The sequence below is a fragment of the Harmonia axyridis genome, chromosome 7, assembly GCF_914767665.1.
Source record: "Harmonia axyridis chromosome 7, icHarAxyr1.1, whole genome shotgun sequence".
NCBI classification, from domain to species: Eukaryota; Metazoa; Arthropoda; class Insecta; order Coleoptera; family Coccinellidae; genus Harmonia; species Harmonia axyridis.
This window is the reverse complement of record NC_059507.1, coordinates 35140534-35158688: the sequence shown is the minus strand read 5'-3', so window position 1 is coordinate 35158688 and position 18155 is coordinate 35140534. Positions and strand designations below refer to the sequence as shown.

The following is an 18155-nucleotide window of genomic DNA, read 5'->3' as shown; positions in this document are numbered from 1 at the left end:
CAAGATTTAACTTGGTGAAATGAGCACCGAAGACGGTGAACGTAGTGGACGCCCAAAAAAGGTTGTCACCGACGAAAAAAATCCATATAGTTCCAAAATGATTTTGAAAGACCGTGAAGTGAAGTTGATCGAGATAGCAGACATTGTGAAGATATCATCTGACCATGTACATCATATCCTGCATGAATATTTGTACATGAAAAAGCTGTGTGCAAAATGGGTGCCGAGCGAGCTCACAATGGATCAGAAGCAACAAAGTGTTAATGATTCTAAGCAGTGTTTGAAACTGTTTAAGTACAATGAACCTGGATTTTTGCGTCGATATGTGACAATGGATGAAACATGGCTCCATCATTTCACTCCGGAGTTCAATCGACAGTCAGCTGAGTGGACAGCACACGATGAACCGAATCCAAAGCGAGGAAAAACACAACAGTCAGCTGGCAAAGTTATGGCATCAGTATTCGAAGATGCGCAAGGTATAATATTCATTGATTATCTCCAAAAGGGGCATACCATCAACAGCTATTATTATATAGCGTTATTGGATCGTTTAAAGGATGAAATCGTTAAAAAACGGCCCCATTTGAAGAAAAAAATGTGCTGTTTCATCAAGACAATGCGCCGTGTCATAAATCAATGAAAACAATGGCAAAATTGAATGAATTGCTTCTGCATCCACCGTATTCCCAGATCTGGCCCCCAGCGATGTTTTCCTGTTCTCAGACCTCATAAGAATGCTCGCTGGAAAGAAATTTAGCGCCAATGAAGAAGTAATCGCCGAAACTGAGGCCTATTTTGAAGCGAAAGACAAATAGTGCTACAAAAATGGTATCGAAAAGTTGGAAAATCGCTATAATCGCTGTATCACCCTCGAAGGCAACAATGTTGAATAATAAAATCGAATTTTGACAAAAAAAATTATTTTACTATGGTAGACCGGGGACTTTTCAATTGACCTGTTATCAGAGTCTTTGATGTTTTTCCAATTTCTTCATTTAACATCGAGGTCAAATGGGGAAACTTTTAAAATGAAATTTTCTCGACTAACTTTTTCCGTCTTTTCGTGAATTTCTAGTCATTCCACTCAAAATAAAACATTCATAACACGTTATCCATTCAATTGACATAATCCAATAATACTCTATTTCTTATGTAGATCCAAACTTTATTTCCCAACAAAGGAACGATTCAGTCAGGTGGGTTGAATCCATTGAAATTCCCCCATTCTATTTCTTCCAGGAAGTTTAGCAAAGACGTCCCGGTAAATTGTAGATAAATAGAGGAAAGTCCCGCGTGTGTATACTTACAGCTCTTGTAGTTGGGGTAATTTCGTTACAGCCAGTGGAATGTGTGTCAAATAATTGTCATCCAGTTCTCTGGAACAAATTAGTACGTTACAGTTGCTGCTGTTCCCTGAGTGGAGTGTTTTTTGATAGGGGAGGATCAGAGGGGGATCGGGGAAAAGATTAGGGGTAGATGATTTTTCCCCTCTCGATAATTTCCCTGATGTGGGAGTAATCGATAGCTTTCTGGTTTTATTTTCGGGATACAGAATCTATACTGGGCGCCTTTTCAGAAATAAAGGAGAATCCGATGAAATATTAATAGCTTTTCGATTGATACAGATTTGAAAATTGCAATTTGAAAGTTATTTTGGAGAGGTTCCATAAAATAATTGCACTTTCGTTTCTCATTTATTTCGATGAATATTGAATTCAAATTTGTTTATATTTAATCGTAGCTTTCAGGTTTTCTTGCAATGATCTTTACCAATAATTCAAAATTGTCAATTTCTCATATTCTATTCAAGAGAAAATTCATCAACGCGTAAGGGTTTTGGTGTTGTTATGGACCGTGAACTGTTGTTTCATCTTTATGTAAATAGATGAGTTGATATATGGAACAGCTATAAGATGCTTGGCTATATACTCCAATATAGCCATTTTTTCAGAGAATTCAAAAATGTTTTCACTTTATTCTATTCATATATATGTTCAATTTTGCATCTGTGATAGAGAACCCTCAATATAATTGTTATGTGAGGATTCTAGACAGTATGCAGAATACATTTGTCAAATTTTTTGCTTTTACAAATATTAGATTTTAGATAAATAGATTTGGAAAATCGCAATTACAACATAACCAATATAACATAAATTTCAGGTTCAGATCTAATATGGTGTTTTATAAAAGGTTATACGGAATATAAGGAATTTCGAAAAGCAGATATTTTAGTATAAACCCTCTCATGATTTCCTACTTGAGACTTCAACCTCCCTTTCAAGAGAACAAACCCATCTGAAAATTCACCTTCAAGCAGAAATAATGATTGAATTTAAAATCTAGACTCCACAGTCACTGAAATTATTCTACTGGATGAATTCTAATACTGTACTGGATCCTGTCAAACTGATTTTGGGTACATAGCATTATTGCTTAGCCTAATTACAGCTGTGGTGACTGACAAGGGGACTATGGCCCATAGTTGGACATTTTTTGAAAAGAAGAATTTAAATTTTTTTTTTATGTTCTGGTTCCCAGGAAAGGAGATATCTTGTAATGTTCAAGGAACATCGTGAGAACCATAATGGCGATAATGGCAAAACCGTGTATAATTTTTCGAAACATAATGTGATGAGTTCATTACTGCACTGTTTTTAGAACTGTAATGGACACATTACGATACTGAAATAGAGATAGAATTTTGAGTTTCAAATTTGCCTAGAATACGACGACTAGTGATTAGTGTATAATATTGAATAAAACAAAAACGCTCAACCCAATTTTCAAAAAGAACTGTTCGGTTTCAAATGATTTTTGCAATTATATTCTCGAATTGTCAATAGTTTTACTTCTTTACAACCTCAAAACTGTCAATCACAGAAATGCAGTTTCACATTTTTTCCAATTTATAGGCTCTCCTCCATTTTTTTCAAGTACCATGTAGATTCCATTTTCAATGCCGTTTTCTGCAAAATAGACTAGTTAAATTCAGAAAAAACCTTTTTGGTGGCTCTTCGAACATTCAACCTTACAAAAGAAGTCTCATTTTACCGCTAATAAGACAAGATATAATTATCTACCATTGTGTTTTTTATCAAGGAAAAATCTAGCCATTACTGAACGTTTTATTAGAGGGGAATATAAAGTACCTAAGATAAGAGATATTAGTAGAGGCAAACAGAAGCTTTAAAAGATTTAACTAATCCTCTTTTTTTCTTGTTAAACTTTACTCGTAAAATATGCTTGCCCCTACCGGAATTCATTTTAGGCCTTAGCCAGGTAACGGTCGAATAATAGCCTAATTTGGGAAATATTTCACATTCAAAACGAAAGCATTTAGGGGAATCAAGCTTAAAACCCCCCAGGTATAAATAACACAGCGGCGCAATATCAAGTCCGACCCTGTTCGAATAAATCCACAGGGGAATTCCTCACCAAAACCTGATATTTATTTCCGTCAAAGTCGGCTCCTCACACTTTTATAGCCTCAAATGATGAGCCCATTCTTATATGAGTTAGAGAGATAAAGGGGCGGATTCGTTCAAACTTTTTTAAATTGCATCAGTGCGGCCCTTAAAGTGAAAAGGCCCGTACGCAGAGATCGAGAAAATTGTGTTTACTCCGGAAATTCAATTGGAGGGGGTGGGGGGAGATGAGGGGAGTCAAAACATGGCAAATTCATTAAATGAGAATAGGTCGGGATGATGACCCCGATTGTGTACTTACAGAACTTTAAGTGACGTCAGCTTGACGAATGCATTTTCCGATATTTCTGCTATCTGGTTGCGTTTCAGGAGCCTGAAAATACATCAAAAGCGTGTTAGGTCAGTCGTAAAGATATTAAAAGTGATGGAAAATATCATGTGCGTGAATACTTCAGATAAACTTGAAATTAGGTATTTATGATAGATCACTTTTATTTCAGTTCAATAGTCCAGAAACCTGCTTATTCTGCTGAAATGATGATTCGAAAATTTCAACTCCATTTCTATGTCAAATACAATAGAGTGGAAGCAGTTTATGGGTAGGTACATAAAATCAGTGTTTTTGCATGCATGATTTAGGGAAACAACGTTGGAGAATATGTAGTCAAAATCAATTCTACCCGACAGCAGTGTAAACAATAACAGAATGTGCAAGAAGTTTTTCAGTATAAGTTCAGAATCCGATTTTTCAATCGAATTCATTGATATGCTAAATCCTTACTCTGATTCCGTATCATCGTACTGAGATTTGTAAATCAGGTGCAAAATCTGGTTTCATTTTAATAAAATGCTTAGACCTTACAATATAATGTGTGAAATACAACATACACTGCGCAAAAAAATTAACGCACATTCTGAAAATCTCAATTTTGATGAAAGTTAACTCTACATTGACTTTATAACTTATTTTTTATGTTCTCTCGGGAAGGTTTTGAACGAAACAAGACACATTAAATGGAAGTAAAATTCAGGATTTCACCGAATCTTATGTGAAAGAAGAGAAATGAACAATTTTCAAAATACTGGAATGCTGATAAGTGATTTAATACTTGGTATTTCCACCCCTTGCGTTAATTACAGCTCGGCAACGACGGTTCATACTCAAAATGAGTGATCTTAAAATGTTCTGATCTAATTTTGTTGGATACCTAAGTCATTAAGAGTAGCTGGATGATTTTCTGAACTTCTCAGCCTTCTATTGAGGTTGTCCCAAACCTGCTCAATCGGATTGAGATCTGGACTTCTTGCTGGCTATTTCATTCGAGAGACTTCAACCTCTTCAAGGTACTCCTGAACGATGCGCGCACGATGGGGTCTGGCATTATCGTCCATAAAAATGAAATTTTCACCAATGTATGGGGCAAATGGCACTTCGAGAATGTTCCTTATATACCTATCAGCATTCATAGCTCCATTATCAATGACCACTAGGTCTGTGCAAGCAGTCAAAGATATTCCACCCCATACCATAATCGATCCTCCCCCGAAACCAGTAGTATTCAGGAAATTGCACTGAGCATATCTTTCATGTTGACGTCTGTATATAAGGGAACATCGATCACAATGGTAGAGGCAGAATCTAGACTCATCTGTGAAGAGAACTCTTCTCCAATCTGCCTCTTCCCAATGGATATGCTCTCTCGCAAAATCCAAACGCGCCCTTCGATGGGCTGGGGTAAGAGCTGGGCCTCTTGTCATTACTCAAGGCCTTAAATCATATTCTCTGAGGCGATTTATTATTGTCTGAGTGCTAATTTGCACTCCATGAGTTTGCTCAAGCTGATTTTGAAGGAGGCGAGCGGTTGCAAACCGTTATCTTAACGAAGAAACTCTCAAGTAACCTTCTTGAATGGCAGTTGTTACCCGTGGTCTACCCTGTCCTGGTCTTCGGACATTGATACCTGTCTGCCTGAATCGCTGTAACATTCTGGACACACTTGTATGGGAAACTCCAAACCTTTCTGCAATTCTTGTGTATGTCCACCCTTCTTCTCGCAAAACTACCGGTTGGACACATTCCCCTTGGGTCAAATTGCGTGTTTCGCGTTGCATAGCGATCGAGTGTAGAAAATCAAACGAAAGAAAAACTATTGATCACTAGAATTGATCGAGAACAACTGATTTCAGAATGGAGCCAATACATTCAAAATCTGATGATCTCATCTTTTTTTCTTCCTGCTGGGAAAAAACATCTGTATTGAAGAAAAACGTTGAAAGTGGATAAAATATGCATGCATAATTCTGATAAAAATAATTATCATTGAGAACACCTTCAGTGGTAGAATAATTTTGAGATTTGCATAATGTGCGTTAATTTTTTGCGCAGTGTATTTCCGATGCATCATACGTTCAGTTAATGATCAGTAATTTGACAATATGAATCGTTTAGTTAATGCTGAAAGTATGAAAATTGTGAAAACTCACTATGAAAATAAAATATTTCAATAATTATTGAGTTGAAACTAGCCGGTATCTTAGCATTATGAAGTTAATGGAAATTAATAGCTATCAAATGTTCAATCCAAAAAATCGACAAAATATTCGTTCACAAACAAAAAATAATCCCAAAGAACCCCAGCACGCCACTGCCTCCGAATCCCTCAATACCGCCATCCTTTCTTCAAAGTTCAAGGCCCCCCTTCTGCCTCCAAACTATTTGTATTATATCCAGTTAGCTCGGTGAAAAATGACCATGTTTCCTGAGTGCCTTCTTAAATTCAACCGACGAAAAAATTCTGAATAGGAGGGTGGATGGGGAAGCGTTATTCCGGGGGGAGAGAGAGGGGGAATATGAGTTCACTTTTCAAAATCACTTTTCCCTCAACAGACATATACGCTTATGCGTGGGTTTGAACCCTGCAAGGCCACACATCTCGAGATATACGGTCAACATTGCTGAAACTGGGGGAGGAAAGGCATTACCTTTCTTTTCATGGGACTGGGCGAATAATAAGGTTAAGTGGATGCGGATTTGTTTGGATGTATTCTTGCAAGAAGCGACATTTCAAAAAGACGTGAAAAATAAATAAAGCGAAATCAGGAGCTTTCGGTGCTCGGTTATTCTACCCTAATTGCACTCTTGGATATTCCTACGTTCTACATAGATGCGCAACTTTCTTCATTTTTTTCCGAAATTCTTCTTGAATTATTTATGATTTTGGCTATCACCACTAAATTTTGTCGATTGCTTCATAGAAAATTTAAGCAGAATATCAAGAGAAATTTATCGATATTATCCGAATATATGAACGATCCTAACGTCAGTAATTTTTTTGAATCTTCCACAATTATCTTATTTTTAGTGAAAAGAAGTGACACAGCTCTATGTACAGGGTGGGCAAATTTCGATGTTTTAGCACTACAACTTTTGAACCAGAGGAGATAAACAAAATCTGATACCCCATTCTCGGTCGTTTTCCTGAGAAACTAACAACGGTAGTATTCATTTTTGGCCACCTTCTTTTGTTTTCGAGTTATAAGCGAAAATTGGACAAATGGCGATATCGAAAAACATTTATATCTTCCCTAATACTGATGATAGAGCTCTGAAATTAAAACATTATACAGGCACTTTTTTACGTAGAATCCACTGGTGTGCTCGTATTTTCAAAAGGGTTTTTAATTACGAAGCTGTGACCCAAAGTTATGTTTTTTCAAATGGAAACACTAGATTTCTGTGCCATTTTTTGAAAGCTTAATTTTTCCTGATTTCAAAAATATATAACATCGTATGGTTTGTATTAAAATAAATAACAGAAAATGGTCAAAAACCTTTTTTACATAAGAGTCTCAATATTTCTATGGTTTCAACTGTTGATGAGCACATAAAAATTGAGCTTTCTATAACAAGAGCAATGTCCTTCCGTCAATCTGAATATTTCTATGCTTTTCACTAATTTCTACAAAATTGGAATAAAAATTGAGTGAATTGAAGAAAATAAGGTATAACAGAGGGAGTTTTTTTTTAGAGCTATAGATATTTTAATTTCAATAAAACAACGATGGATAATTCGATTGACATGAATTTTATTTATCCGCAAGATAATCTTGTGGCCTTACATTTTAAATATGATATCTGGCATATGACCGCCACGGCTGGCTCGGATGTAGTCCAATCTGGACGTCCAATTTTCGATGAATTTCTCCAACATTTGTGGCCGTATATCGGCAATAACACGGCGAATGTTATCTTCCAAATGGTCAAGGGTTTGTGGCTTATCCGCATAGACCAATGACTCTACATAGCCTCACAGAAAGTAGTCTAGCGGTGTTAAATCACAAGATCTTGGAGGCCAATTCACAGGTCCAAAACGTGTAATTAGGCGGTCACCAAACGTGTCTTTCAATAAATCGATTGTAGCACGAGCTGTGTGACATGGTGCGCCGTCTTGTTGGAACCACAGCTCCTGGACATCATGGTTGTTCAATTCAGGAATGAAAAAGTTAGTAATCATGGCACTATACCGATCACCATTGACTGTAACGTTCTGGCCATCATCGTTTTTGAAGAAGTACGGACCAATGATTCCACCAGCCCATAAAGCGCACCAAACAGTCAGTTTTTCTGGATGTAACGGTGTTTCGAGATACACTTGAGGATTAGCTTCACTCCAAATGTGGCAGTTTTGTTTGTTGACGTAGCCATTCAACCAGAAGTGCGCTTCATCGCTAAAATGGACGTAGTGCGCGATACGTATTCCGCAGAGAACCATTATTTTCAAAATTAAATTGCACTATTTGCAAGCATTGTTCAGGCGTGAGTCTATTCATATGAATTGCCAAAACAAACTGTTAACAGTTGTTAAATCGATCGCCATCTCGAACAGTAATGCCAACTTAGAGTTATATACCTCGAAAAAAAACACCCTTTACTTGTACAGAAGGCACATTCTCAGATTCGTTCATTCAAAAACGGGCCGCTTATAGGCTCGATTTTGATTTTTGAAATCGTGGAAAAATATCAATGCCTTCTGCACTTGTATCTGAATAACTTTCATAATAAAAGTACAAAAATCATCGATATTCTTTTTTTCTTTAGTTCAAAATTCAAAAATGAGCCACAAATTTGCCAGTTTTTCAATAAACATATGTTGGAATGAGCTTTCTTCGCGAGTATTATACATTATTTTCTCTAATTCACTGAGTTTTTATTGAATTCAATGGAATATTTACATAAATATTATTAAGTGATTCTTGCATTGGAAAATGTTGATTGGTAAAACTGTTTTCTGTATCAAAATTTTGACAGATAATAGTTAAATCCGTGGTAGAAGACTTCCAAGAACCAACATATAATAATGAAATATAACTATGAAATATCAGTGAATCTGAGTTTGCAACGATTTTGCACGATTCATTCCTTGTTACGCTAATGGAATTTTCGAAGACGCGGTAATTTGTCAATTAATCGTATATCATCGTATACCATCGGTCGGAACGCAGATGAGCGGAACTAGATAGAATCTTCTGAAAGATTTTCAATGATTATTGAGACTTCAGCAAGGATACGTACTTAAGATTTCGATTGTAGTCATTATTAATTTAATTTGAGATTTGGAATCAAATTTATCGGCGAGAATTGTGTCGGGATTCTTGCACCTACCGTGGGATTGGAACAAAGAAACCTACCGTGGAATTGGAACAACAGAAATCTTTCTTGGGATTGAAAAATATCAAGAAGTACTTCCTTAAGATACAGAATTAGGAATAATACGTATGTTAAACCACTTCAGTTCCTGAATCTGAAAGAATACCTGCGTAATACCCGGCATTATCATATCAACTTCGTTGAATGGGGATTGGAGTACTATAGCTTCCTGATAAGATCTGGTGTTTAAAAGGCTGATAATAATCTACAGGAGAGGTTCTATCCTAATAGCAGAGTAACTCATTTAAAACCGATTTAAGTTAAGTTTTTATTTCATTGTTTGTTTAGAGTGAAAAGGATCGATCATTGTATATTTCAATTTTATTAAATTTGTAAAAACCTAAGTAGGAGTTTTGTTGCCAAATAAGCCAAACCACCCCTAGAAATTAGTCTTCAGAGTCTCATGGGCAATTTTAACGTTACAAGTTATTCTCGCAGGGTGAGGCAGAATGAACCGATTAGCCTCAAAATCAGAGAAGCAGTGTATCGTCCAACTTTTAGCGACATGCCAGCGCACACACCATTCCAACGTGGCTCCCAGAACCTCCATTCCTATCCAGGCATAACACCCCCATCCCCGTACAATCGAGAAAAACAAACAAATTCCCATCCGGCCATTCCAGCTTCGGAAAATCCCCAATTTCGAAGCAACGTCCGACTGGGCAATAGTTACACAGTCAGTGGGATCGTTCCGGGACTCCAATATCCCGGGAATGAGCGGGGTTGTCGCTGTCATCCCCCTCGTATTCCCCACTTCATAACGCTGTTTATTCGGAAGAAATGGAAATCTGTGCGGCGACGTTGCCGCGCGGAGAACACATTGGAAATATTAATGCGGATGGTGGAATTGTCGGGCGATAACTTAGCCGTCTGAACGTCCCGAACTGAGATCGTTGGATGGGATAATTGTGTCGTTGAGTTTCGGCGATGAGGGGGTAAATTATGGACGGGGAATGTTGTTTTTTCGCAAACGTCGGAAAATTTCGACTATATCAGTGATATTTTCTCATGTTGAAGTTTGTTTGACTTGTTTTTGACTATGCGTTTCATGTAAGCTGGTCATCGGATTTTGTGACTCACTCATTGAACGAAATAAAAAATGAACCAACAAGATGATAGTGTTATCCAAATATCCTATAAAAAACACTATCCAACATTGGCTTGGAAAGTAATTTCACAGAAACATATTTTCCAAACAAAAAGATTTTACAAATTCGAATGGTTTGCAAGATTAAATGGCAAAGAGACAGATTTTGTCTACTTCTTGTTTCAATTGATTTCTAGGTTTTTTTTTTAAATATAGGGTTTCAGCTTAGAAAATAGATAGAAGGAACGGAAATTAAACATGTGTGCTCGATCCCGAATACAAAAGAGATCGAAGTTTAGTGTCACTAATTACAATTGGCTAGCAGATTGTGTGTGCGAGCCATAGGCGTGGATAATCCTGATTTGATTGTTGAATGCTCTATCAGGAATTCTTTTTTTATAACTTCACAATAGCTAAATCATTAAACTGATAAAAACATTGACTCTTTTGAAACACGAAAGACTTTTCATTAATAAATCACATTGTAAACCATTTTTGACCATCACTTCATAATTTCGAAATCAATCAAATTATGTTACGCCACTGCTATTGTGTCCCGTCAGACAAGGAGTGACGAATGTTGGCATCAAAACAAATGCAGTTACAAGGCGGTTTCCATTCCTCTTATTAATGTTTTTTTAGGGTTTGAGAATAAAAATCAAACAATTTGAAATGCTACACGATGCTTATTTTATGACATTTCATATATAATTTTTGTTCCGTAGGTTATGCCAGTCCTACTTGATGGTATTCAATCATGTAGACTAACTTTCATAATTCAAAGCATAAATCAACAATCAAACTACAACTGCAGGTTTTTCCAATAGGAGGTTTAATTTTGATATTAAAAAAACGGGTATATTTTGAAAGTAATCAATTGATGTTTGTTTCATTGTGTTTCACCTATTAACGAACTCAAACGTGGTATTCAGGACCCAAACCTGAAAATTTCAAGTTTCTAGTTCTTCACCTTCGAGAGTTATCCTTTTCACGACTGGACGGACAGAATTGAATTTCACCTTGAATTTGTCATCACTTCGTTGAACCTTGTCCACCATCCCTGGATCAAAGTGATGCACTCTATGCGAGTAACGACAGCTCAAAAAGTAGGAATATCCTCCTGGACTATTTCCGGGTTTCCACAGCCTCCCTGATGTAACCGATCTCTGCGATTTCACCGGAAAAACATTAAGGCGTCCAGTGAACCGTGTGGCACCGAGATGAAATACTGCCATCTAACAGGCATGGTTCAAAGCGATACCAACGTTAAAAATTGAAACAGATAACCAGGGATCTGCCGGTTTTCGCAAATATTCCTCGGTAGTGAGATGAAATATGATGGGTTGGATGCTGCGTGAGCAACTTTGAAATAGTGGCAAAGTTCGAAGGCGGAATCAGAAGTTACTAAGCTGTGGAAATCACGGACAAATGAGGTGCAGCGTTTTTGAGTAATGTGCTTTTTAAGTTTGAGATTTTTATGTGCCTGTTTTAAAGTTTTGATTGTCTGCTAAATGCAGCTGAGATAATAATGCAATACCTGATAAAAAACAAATTGTACAGTACAGGGTATCCCAAATTCAATGCTCACTACAATCATCTCAAAAACTATAAACTTAGAGAAAAATGTTCGAGGAAACGCCCAGTAACTTGAGAACGATCAATATTTATGTTCGATCTGCTTTCTGATATCTCATATTTCGAAAAAAGAGAGGGCTCCTCAAAGATTTTTCCTTTAAGTCTTATAAAGCGTGTTATTTTTCGAGGTATATAACTTTAAGTTGGCATTACTGTTCAAGATGGCCACCGATTTAACATCTGTCAAGTGATTTATTCTCAGTTTGGTTTGGCAATTCATCATGAATAGACTCACGCCTGAACAACGCTTGCAAATAGTGCAATTTTATTTCGGAAATAATGGTTCTGTGCGGAATACGTATCGCGCACTACGTCCATTAGCGATGAAGCGCACTTCTGGTTGAATGGCTACGTCAACAAACAAAACTGCCGCATTTGGAGTGCAGCTAATCCTCAAGTGTATGTCGAAACACCGTTACATCCAGAAAAACTGACTGTTTGGTGCGCTTTATGGGCTGGTGGAATCATTGGTCCGTACTTCTTCAAAAACGATGATGGCCAGAACGTTACAGTCAATGGTGATCGGTATAGAGCCATGATTACTAACTTTTTCATTCCTGAATTGAACAACCATGATGTCCAGGAGCTGTGGTTCCAACAAGACGGCGCAACATGTCACACAGCTCGTGCCACAATCGATTTATTGAAAGACACGTTTGGTGACCGCATACTTTTACGTTTTGGACCTGTGAATTGGCCTCCAAGATCTTGTGATTTAACACCGCTAGACTACTTTCTGTGGGGCTATGTGAAGTCATTGGTCTATGCGGATAAGCTACAAACCCTTGACCATTTGCCGTGTTATTGCCGATATACGGCCACAAATGTTGGAAAAAGTCATCGAAAATTGGACGTCCAGATTGGACTACATCCGAACCAGCCGTGGCAGTCATATGCCAGAAATCATATTTAAAATGTAATGCCACAAGATTATCTTCAGCGATAAATAAAATTCATGTCAATCGAATAATCCATCGTTGTTTTATTGCAATTTAAAGTTCTATAGCTCTAAAAAAAAACACCCTTTAGTTCTCGAGATGCTTTCAGTGAGCATTGAATTTGGAACATATAATATAATGTTTGAGAATGTCGCAAAGGTCAGAAAAGTTCATAATTTATACTAGAAAAAGAGAATGTAGTATAGAAAAACGCACATTTGACAAGAACATCTGAGCTGGAATAGTACCAAGAAAAACTAAAAAAATTAATAACATGAAAATATCGGTATGAAATAAAATAATAAATTTAATCTAGATAGAAAAATCAATAGAACACAAGGTGGAAATATCTTTCAGGAAAACAAACGATGGAAAGTAACATGAAATAAAATATGAGCTCAGAAAAACTTAGAAGTATTACCGAAAAAAGCCAAAACAAAAAGACATAATGGGATTCAAAGAATATTGAGATTTTAGTTAGAAATTACAAATGAATGAACTGAAACTGTTAGATACAAGGATCACCGATAATAATCGATATGAATAAATCAAAAGATAAGGTACAAAAATTATATACTCACAGAACAAGAAGATTCTTCATTTCATCTGGAAACGCATCTTTCTGCAGCACAGTGATCGTATTGTGGCCGATATTCCTGAAATATGAAGATAATGAGCTATTGCAATTACTTCAGCTTAGCCACGACCATCATGCAAAAATAAGCCTGGGACTTTATATCTCAGATGTGTCATCAAGAAGGCTATCAAGCTGAAATCTCAAATGAGTATTTGGTTTGAAGAGTATTTTGGTAAGACAAAAGAATCAATTTAAGGTGACTACCTTCCTGAAAACTTCACTACAATTCAATTAGCATAAATAAATACTACATTGGACAAAAGTTATGATTGCATTTCTAAAATACATTTGATCGGTTGCTTTGTTTTTTGTGCCTTGTTTTATTCGAATTACTCGATTTTTTTGTTGTAAGCAATGAAAAAAAAAGCTGAATATTCTAACCTAGCAAGGCAGCTATTATGAACAAGCAAACCAATCGGATAAACACAACGTTTATAGAAATACATCCTCACTTTTTGCCTTTTTGTTATCAAGCGTTAGTACTGATGGTTGTAATGAAATTTCAATGTTAATAACGAAAGTTGTTAAAAATGTTCAATGACCAATGTGTAGTAGCAATGAAAGAGTGTTTTGTCCCCGAACATCCCCCATTTCTAAAACAAATTTTCATCCAAACGCCTAATAGACAATTTTGCGTATATCTCCTAGTTCGCCAAACCAAATTTGGACTCAGACTGGTCACTAACTCCTCCAGAACTCGAGGGGGGGTATCTACAAGGCCCAAATCTACGGGAATGCAGACATCCTGATACTTACAGGACCTCCAAGTGGGGCACAGCCTCCAGAGCTTTAGCGGGCACGTCTCGCAAATTGTTGTTATCCATTCTCAGATTGCGTAGAGATTTCAAATCTTGAAATGTCTCTGGTCCCACGTGCCAGATGCTGTTACCACCCACGAATCTGTTCGACCCAAGAGGAATCATAACATTTGGTGTTGAAATTACGAGGGAATTATCAGAGCTCGTTCAGATTGTCAGTTGGTACGTATAAATTTCTCACATTATTTGTAAAAACATCGCATAAAGATCAGGGGAACATGGGGCCGATGTGTATTTTCGGAGGATTGATATTAGGACGGAAAAATTCCTTGGACAAGTTGTCGGATGCGACCGGTTTTCGAGGGAAATGACTTTCCAATACAGGCGATTTATCTTTGAAACATAAGTTATGTTACAAGTCTACTATTCGTATCAAGTATAGTGATTTTTGAAAAAATCATGAAACTATGTGATATTAATTAAAATTATTGTTTAACTCATTTCCGTTTTGTGCGTTTTATTGGATGGTAGTTGTGAAATCTCAGAAGAAAGTATAACTGCCAAAAATATCAATTGACTAATAGAATTTCCGAGAATTGACATCTTGGCGTATATTCAAACATTATTGAGGTTGAAATATGGACTAAAAGGTGTTGAGTCAAGAACTGACTGCTAAATGCAATTTTGTTTCCAAATTTTCTTCTAGGGATACCCATGAATGTCCTCTTCGACCAATGAAATATCTTGATTAAAAATAGTTTCATACTCATTTTTAGTACCAAAAAATGAATACTAACAATTTGGGGATTATATTGTGTAACCGCGCAGCTTAGGTTTAGAACTTATTTCATGTTTGTATTTAAAAACTGAAGGCTGGTACAGATTTTATTTATGAATTCAGGTGTAAAAAACTCTGGGCCACCCTCAACCTCATTTTTTTCAATACGGACCTGCATATTTTATGACACTTTTCGAAATAACTTCTAACGCTGAATTCAACGATATATCATACAATGTCATTCAATGTTGGTTTTCAGGTGATTTTGACCCTTATCCAATTTTCTTTGGGTCGGATCTGTATTACATTTAGGTACCTTTACTTTAATTAACAACATGCAATACATTTCGATGAGAAAATCAACTTACTCATCTTGAACTGAATGGAACATATCAGAATCAAATCAAGAAACCAGTAATAATTATTTACATATTTCAATTCATAATAATTTAACGAAAGTATAATTTAATATAAGAAAAATCAAATGATTAATCGAAAGTAAATGAAAATTAATGAAGTAAGTGTTCGAAATGTCCACCATTTGGTAAAATGCACTTCACGGTTCTGGAATCCATACTTCTTATACATTTGCTTGTTTCGTCTCCTTGAATATCTTCCAATACATTCTCAATCTTCTCGCGAGGAATCACTATTGTTGGATTTGTCATTTGTTCCGTTGAAACAAATTACTGAATCGAATTTTATTTTGACATCATTACGATATAATTTTTGCAAGGCTTGGTATTCAAATTTAAAATCATTGTATTCGCGTCTCTTGACTATTTAATTAACAGTAGTTTTTGATAAATTCCATTCACTGGTCACAGTTCTCGATTTTTTTTCTGGTATCATTTGAATTTGGTTCAGAACATTGATATCGTTGATAGACTTGTTTTTTTCTTACATACACACCAGTAAATTTGGGTAACAGTCAAAATCGCCTAAAAATCAACTTTGAATGACATTGTATAATATATCGTTGAATTCAGCGTTAAAAGTTATTTCGAAAAGTGTCATAAAATATGCAGGTCCGTATTGAAAAAAATGAGGTTGAGGGTGGCCCAGAGAGTACGAAACGTTGGATACGAAATCTGATAACGTCAAATTGAGGATAATTTACTGTCGAAAAAAAATTCCTGTAACATTTTTTGATAAAATTTGAAATAAGTTGGGAAAAAAAGAAAAATCAAAATGACAAAATTTACTTTTCTTATGATATCTCAATAACCGGCCCTGATAATCTCGATTTGTTTGTACTGCTTGACAATGCTTCTATGAATGCAACTTTTTCTCCATTTGACCGACCTTCTAACTCTTATGGTTTTAAAGTTACCAATACAATCCGATTAAAAAAGTGGCCACTCTGTATACTGGAATGAAACCTCGAATTATTCCCAAATTGAAAACAATCCAACGATTCATCATCCCGCTATCAGGTCTTTCCACAGCGCGTCCCAACCATTAACCGTATCATGCATTTTGGCTGAACCTCAAACCGCTTCAAAAACGATAATGGGCCAATGTGTGAGATGATATGGTGAGAGTTATGATGGATTGTGGAATTAGTTACGGATAAATCGAAAATGAAAACAACGATCTGCGGTTAAACTGGCAGAGATTAGATTTTTCAACTTGTACAGATTGACGGGCGGTCTTTTTTTTTTGGAAACCGTTCAAGGAACCACGTGTGCACGGCTAATTGAAATATCCAATCCCGCTGAAGCGTGCAGGACCTCAAGCCACATTGTTCAAATTTGTCGGATTCATGAATGGGTTACTTCCTGTGTGCTAAATATAAGCGCGATAATGCGCTTTCCTTGGCAAGATGTGAATAGGATCGTTTGTGAAAGTTGATCTGAAATTTCGGCAGTTTTCCGGGTTGATGCTTTCGTGTGGACACTTTTTTTTTTAGTGTGGAATAATGCCAGTTACGAATAATACAATGGTCATTGTTTGTGCTAGCTTGCAATTGCGGAAAGACTAAGGTGATGACCTGATAAGAAAATTGTATCATTAAAATGGAGGATTTTAACTTTAACTAGTAAAATGTCACTTGGAGCCATTCCTCATCATCACCATGTGTACCATTGTTAATATTGGTGACAATTACAACTTTAAACCTGGCTCTATTTATCTGCTTTCAGTATCTTAGTAGCTCCATATCTTTTGAGTTCCAATCACATTCTCTTGGATCTTCTTCCAGGTGTTCTTATATAGGGTGTTTTTTTTAGAGCTATAGAACTTTAAATTGCAATAAAACAACGATGAATTATTCGATTGACATGAATTTTATTTATCCGCAAGACAATCTTGTGGCATTACATTTTAAATATGATTTCTGGCATATCACCGCCACGGCTGGCTCGGATGTAGTCCAATCTGGACGTCCAATTTTCGATGACTTTTTGTGGCCGTATATCGGCAATAACACGGCGAATGTTGTCTTCCAAATGGTCAAGGGTTTGTGGCTTATCCGCATAGACCAATGACTTTACATAGCCCCACAGAAAGTAGTCTAGCGGTGTTAAATCACAAGATCTTGGAGGCCAATTCACAGGTTCAAATAGTGAAATTAGGCGGTCACCAAACGTGTCTTTCAATAAATCGATTGTGGCACGAGCTGTGTGACATGTTGCGCCGTCTTGTTGGAACCACAGCTCCTGGACATCATGGTTGTTCAATTCAGGAATGAAAAAGTCAGTAATCATGACTCTATACCGATCACCATTGACTGTAACGTTCTGGCCATCATCGTTTTCGAAGAAGGACAGACCAATGATTCCACCAGCCCATAAAGCGCATCAAACAGTCAGTTTTTCTGGATGTAACGGTGTTTAGACATACACTTGAGTATTAGCTTCACTCCAAATGCGGCAGTTTTGTTTGTTGACGTGTTGACATTATCTATGTTTATTACTCTGAGAGACATACCAATCAACGACAAATCACACGAATCCAATCTCCCAACCGCAAAAATCGAAAGGAAGACCACAATTTCCCACAAGAATAGGCAACCTTGACATTGCCAAACGTTCGATCACCCCTGCCTTCTTCCCCCTTCACCCCAAAGGGTCCCGTGACGGATATTGCCTTTGGAGTAAAGTCGGACCTGATGAGCGCATAAATCAGGATACGTTTGTGAACAATTTGACGGGTCGAAAACGTGGACGCCATGGAAATTTCC

The 18155-nt window shown here is 36.7% G+C and overlaps 1 protein-coding gene across 3 annotated transcripts in view; it reads right to left on the bottom strand.

Annotated features, from left to right (window-relative positions):
• The window catches only part of LOC123684141 (lutropin-choriogonadotropic hormone receptor), a 186003-nt gene that overhangs the window by 13277 nt on the left and 154571 nt on the right, over nt 1-18155 (bottom strand). For 2 of the 3 annotated variants that reach the window (XM_045623286.1, XM_045623289.1), the window contains exons 5-8: nt 14192-14335; nt 13380-13454; nt 3733-3804; nt 1311-1379 (exon numbers count right to left, since the gene is read on the bottom strand). In XM_045623286.1, the coding sequence (XP_045479242.1) occupies nt 1311-1379; nt 3733-3804; nt 13380-13454; nt 14192-14335 (360 nt within the window). The remainder of the gene's footprint in view (nt 1-1310; nt 1380-3732; nt 3805-13379; nt 13455-14191; nt 14336-18155) is intronic. The other variant, XM_045623287.1, reaches the window with a different exon arrangement.